The sequence below is a fragment of the Cynara cardunculus genome (genome assembly GCF_001531365.2).
Source record: "Cynara cardunculus var. scolymus isolate 2C chromosome LG 3, CcrdV1, whole genome shotgun sequence".
Lineage (NCBI taxonomy): Eukaryota > Viridiplantae > Streptophyta > Magnoliopsida > Asterales > Asteraceae > Cynara > Cynara cardunculus.
Genome location: NC_037530.1, coordinates 33,541,342 through 33,546,846, shown reverse-complemented (window position 1 = coordinate 33,546,846; position 5,505 = coordinate 33,541,342). Strand labels below are relative to the sequence as shown.

Genomic DNA, 5,505 nt, shown 5'->3' with positions numbered 1-5,505 from the left:
ATCCAAGGGTTGTGAATTGGTATTACGGGTCTCACGAAAAACCCCTGGTCTCACATGATCCCAAGTCTATACATATGTTTGTTAACATGTTTTGAAATTGGTATAGGTGAATTCATCACAAACATCAATAGTAATCTTTGTTGGAAATGCAATACAGAAATCAGAATCACTCAGCATGGTGCAACAGAATATTTATTTAGAGAAATTGCTTAAGAGCTCGAGTAAGCTCAATCTGGTTTTGTTACCATAATGTTATATATTCTGATAGCAAAACAATTTAAATAAAAGATCGAATGCAATTAATTATATATCTTTAAGTACTTTCACACACTACCGCCCATTGTTTCAACGGGATTAACCAATACAAGGCTATTGATCATAACATAGAAAACAAATACACAAGTTTATTCAACTGCACATTGTGCTTATTCTTCGCCCGAAGGTAAAATAGAGAAATAGGATAAGAGCCCTTCAACTTGATTATGCTTATATGTCGCTCACTGGTTCTATATTAGAACCGACTTTCAAAAACTCAAAATTTCCACGGACAAAATCATAGTAGCCACCAATTAGTTGAAGTTTCTTAGCAGCTACTCCAGATTTAACATAAGAGTAGGATTGTAAATTCGCTAGCGAATCCATCACCGACTCCTGCCACATCATACAAAGCACATGGTACAACTTGATTAAGATTGGATTGGAGAAATTAGTGGGGTAAGGTTAATCTTACCTTCTCAACAAGTGTTTGGAGTACTTCTCCTGTAACGCCGGGATTCTTTGCTATCACCTTTTTCTTGGCAGGTTGAGCAATGCTAACCCAATCATCTATGAAGTCACTGCAAAAATATTCCACATTTTTTTTATTACGGAATTCTTTATTCATTTCGGATCGACATGAGATTCCCACTACATTGCATTGCCAGAATCCATGTTGTATATTTGAAAGAGGTTGGCCTCCTTTCTTGACCCCTGATCGAATAGTTTGGGATTCTGAAGTGAAAGACCAATCCTTGTATCTCCTACTACCGGTGGGGTGACAACTAGTTTTTGTATGTTGGGGGAAAACTAAGCAATGGTTATTCTAAAGATTCGGGCTTTATAGTAATTGTTAAGGATGTTTGGTCGCATAATGTTTTTTAAAAGACATGAAACTGGTTAAAGGAATTGAAATCCGTGGAATTTGGAATGGAATTGATCTGATTCAACCAAATATTTTATATATTGGTAGAGAATACAATGAAATCAATTCCATTTCAATAAATTTTGTGTCTAATTTACCAATTATAACTTTGGAATTGAAATGTAAGCATTACTAGATAATAGGTTTATCCTTCAATGATATATGTGTAAAATCTTCTTCGGTTTATAGAGAAAGAGAGATGTGGGTTATTATGCAACCATTTACATTTATACAACCAATACAACTCAATCTTAACCGTCCATTTAATTTGATGAATATGTGATTTCATAAAAGTTTTGATTGTTTCCTAATATAAAGTATTGATCATAATTAATAAGTCATAGTCATCTTTCATAAATATTTAAATCATAATAAATGAACTCTAATCATTTTCATAAATATCTCAATTGATTGAGTTGAATTGGTTGAATTTGAAACGTAATATATATATATATATATATATATATATATATAATTTAATTATATATACACACATCAGAAGTTGCCATTTTATATAAAAACCATTTAATAAAAATATCACATATAATTATTATAAACTTTTTGTTAAAATTATTAATCAATTAAAATTATGTACTATTATGGAGAAGGGTTTTTTCGTCACTTAAAACATTTTTTATGAAATTGAAATTGAATTCCAATGGTTATATCTACACTATATTATAAAATATTTGGATGAAATTTTTAAAACTATTTTTAATGTATCAGATACTGTTTAATGATACATATTATTTAAAATTCAATATTATAGGTAAATGGTCCATTAATACAGCTTTTTTAAGCTATATGTTTGAATGTATACAAGTAACTAATAAAATAATCAAATATATGATAAACATTTCAATTTCAATATAAAAAATCTAAAATATAATTAAAGTAACCATTAAGTTTTAACAAAATATTTAATTATTATCTTATAAAAAATTCATATTATTAAACCTAAAATAAATTGATTCTTTATTAAACTTAAATTAAATTATAATAAAAAGATTGAACTAAAAATTATCTCTATTAAAACATTACATTATTAGACTTAAAATAAATTACTTCGTTATTAAACGTAAATTAAATTACACAAAAAACGAGAACTTTTAAATTATTAATTTGATAATATCGGTAGAAATTTGATGGGTCTTCAAATATTATTTTTATTTAAATATAAAAACATTATCGATTTCTCAAAACGATACATAACCGTATTATAAAACAAAACATTAAAATCAAGATATATCACATCGCATTATACGATATTTTCTAACAGAAAAAGGGTTTTTTCCACTTAATTAACACTCTTTTTTGAACGAATGGAAATGGATCCCCAAACCAAAGGCTCGATAAGATATTTGAACAGAAATATTGCGTTGTTTTTAGATAAAAGAGACTTACTAGGAAGCTTCTTCGTTCGGAAGAGATAACAGTCGGTTGATTCCACCACATCGACTATGTCCAATCACCACAATTACCTCAACCTATAACAAGTGTTTTCTTCACGTTAACGTTCAGTCTTACGTTACGTCGTCCTTGTTCTCGACTTCTTTTTAAGAATGGAAATAATGTTAATATGTTCTCTTTTCAAGAACACAAATAAAAATTTCATTTCTTTCTTTTTCTTCCCAAATTCGAGAACACAACACTGACAATTTCCGATGGTTTAGGAATATTTCAATTTATACATACACTCGACTGTTCATAGTTTTCAAGAATTAAAAGAATAGTTAGATAGAAATACAAGCGGTTTTACAAACTGACCTTGAGAGCCAAGACTGCATATTCAATAATAGCACCAGTCCCAGAGTACCTAAGCTGAAAGGCAAACATAACAATTACTAGCATCAATAACGTTACAATCTTCTACTAAAAGGGTATGTCGACATCCTTTGGTGCGTCCCTTTCATATCAGCTCAATAACTATTACGAGGGAGGTAAATTGTGTGTTCAAAGAACAAGTGAATGAATGGTATTTGAAGTCTAAATCAAGATCTCTCACTCATTCTACAAAAGTATCTACTTTCTTGCTTGTTAGAGTTTAAGGGGTGTTTGGGATTGCTTATAAAAACAACTTATTGACTTATTCCGGTGTGACATCGGCAATAAACACTTTTGAGTGTTTGGATAAACAACTTATACCGGTGCCAAACCGGTAATAAGGAGTTTTTGAAGAAATTAAATCTTTCTGATTTATAATAAGTTGATAAATGCTTTTGTAGACTAGCATAAATTGTTTCAAATAAGCAATCCCAAACACCCCTAAAATAGGACGAACGTAACACACAATCTTTTAAGCAATTATCCTCACATCAAATGGTTTTTCATATCTTTTCCATATTTAAAATCACCCCAAAAAAGATAAACTTGAAAATCAATTTATCAGTAATCCTTAAAATTGAACTCTAAAAATAATAGAAAGAAAACAGATCAAATGAAATGAATATTGAACTGTTTTTGAGACCTTATTAGGTGCAGGGACCAAGTTGGCAATATTACGGGCCATGAAAGCTTCCCCAGGTCGTAGGTTCAGGATATTTGTAGGAGAAACGCGGGAATCCGAGCAAGCAAATATCAGAAACTGCACCAATTCAATTATTATTTATGTAAAAATCGAATTTTTATATCTGAGATAACATAAAAAATTTATTGGATAATGTGTAATCATCACTTTTTCTTAAATATTTTAATACTGATATAATCACCTTGGGTTCTTGTTTCTCTGCTAGTTGACGGTAGTAATCTGGAAATTTACTGCAAATTTTTATTTATAATAATAAAATGGATGAGAGTAAGAATTAGTTTACGCAACTAAATTTTTAGAGTTCTGTTATATTCATGTAATTAGAGGAGGTTTGATAGCTTACTTGAATTCATTAGTCTTGAATACGCGAAACCCTTCGTTGATCCTTTTTATGGGGTCAAAAGGGGGCTTTTCGAGACTTGTATCATTTGTGTTCTCTGCTTCCTCTTCTATTCTACAATTCAAAATTGTACTTTTCATCATCATTAGTAGTGACAGACATAAAACACCATTTGATTGTAACGGTTGATACTCAAAACACCTTAAATATAAATACAACACCTTAATGTTTCTGTTGATGCGATCACCTCATTGTTCGAGTAATCTGCCATATTCAAGTGTTGTGTTCCTGCAACTTTTGTAAAAAAAAAAACATGATCAAATAACATAAATGTAGACTAATTGCATGATGTATGGAGATCATCAATATACAGAATAAACAAAATCACATGTACGTCAGATTCAACAGGTCGTCGTTTAATTACTTGGAAGAAGGTGAAAGGGTTGGTGACATCACAAGGAGGAGGGTGGGGATCGAGAGGAAGGAGGATGGTGTTGGGGAGGGGAAGGAGTTGTTACTGCCGTTGGGTGAGTAGTCGTGGTGGATACAATATTTGGGGGTGGGAATGATAGTGATGGTGCAGTGTCGTCAATGGAAGGTGGTGGATGGCTAACGATGGGTTGTTTAGATTTGCACAAGACAACCGAATGATGGCCTCCTTTATTAAAACCTAAATATAAAAAAGCAACCTTCTATCCACTGACGGAAAAGAAAACGACTAGTACCTGAATTATATTTGTCGAGAATGTTTGAAAAATGAAAGTTAAGTGTCTGATTTAAATTGAGAAAAATGGGTGTATTTATAGCCAATATGAAGCCATAAACTATTGCCTAATTTCCTCATAACCATTCCCATCAAATGTTATGATGTCATCTACCTTTTTTCAACATGACAGTAATCGAGAATCTTATTCATTAAGACGTGAAGGTTCGAGAATTTTACTTGGTAAGCGATGAAGGAGAAAACTCTTACCTAATAAACGCTTATATGTTACCTAATAAAATAAATGAGGTGGTGACTCTTACCAGTAAATATTTACCCAATAAGCTTTTGATAAATGAAGTCATACGAAAAAATATTACATAATTTTAGTAATATGATTTTGACTTGCCAACATTCATCATCATCGAATTTGCGACTACGTATGTTTTGATATAAATTTTTGACTTGTCAACATCCATCGGTATTGTTAACGAATGTTTGACTTGATATACAAATATTCTCTACGTCTAAAAAATACAACCGTGGTAAAAGTTATTACCATCACTTACCAGGTAATTAAGACTCTTAGTCCTTGTATTTGTTTTTGTCGGACAAGATTTTTGGTCCTTGTCATATATTTATCTGGTAATATAATGTGACTTGGTAAATGGTAAGTGCTTACCCGAATAAACATTTGATAAACGGACTCTAAAAAATAAATAATACTAATGAAGTAACTCATACAAAACGTGTGT

The 5,505-nt window shown here is 31.0% G+C and overlaps 1 protein-coding gene across 1 annotated transcript; it reads right to left on the bottom strand.

The window, feature by feature from the left end:
• Positions 1-281: 281 nt before the first annotated feature.
• Positions 282-4,815, bottom strand: LOC112509850 (carbonic anhydrase 2-like). The gene is made up of 9 exons (XM_025115040.1): positions 4,773-4,815; positions 4,269-4,341; positions 4,051-4,161; positions 3,889-3,937; positions 3,648-3,764; positions 2,948-3,001; positions 2,585-2,667; positions 731-836; positions 282-651 (listed from the first exon to the last, which is right to left on the bottom strand). The coding sequence occupies exons 2-9, from the start codon at positions 4,316-4,318 to the stop codon at positions 487-489; spliced, it is 735 nt and encodes a 244-aa protein (XP_024970808.1). The 5' UTR covers positions 4,319-4,341; positions 4,773-4,815; the 3' UTR covers positions 282-486.
• Between the last annotated feature and the right edge of the window lie 690 nt (positions 4,816-5,505).

What these genes read in the sequence shown, in the direction of transcription:
- LOC112509850 (XM_025115040.1), bottom strand. Translation starts at nt 4,318, where the DNA reads ATGGCAGATTACTCGAACAATGAGGTGATCGCATCAACAGAAACATTA. An exon ending in TTCAAGACTAATGAATTCAA is followed by an intron (nt 3,938 to 4,050) that starts GTAAGCTATCAA and finishes AAAAATTTGCAG; the next exon opens with TAAATTTCCAGATTACTACC. An exon ending in TCCAAACACTTGTTGAGAAG is followed by an intron (nt 652 to 730) that starts GTAAGATTAACC and finishes ATGATGTGGCAG; the next exon opens with GAGTCGGTGATGGATTCGCT.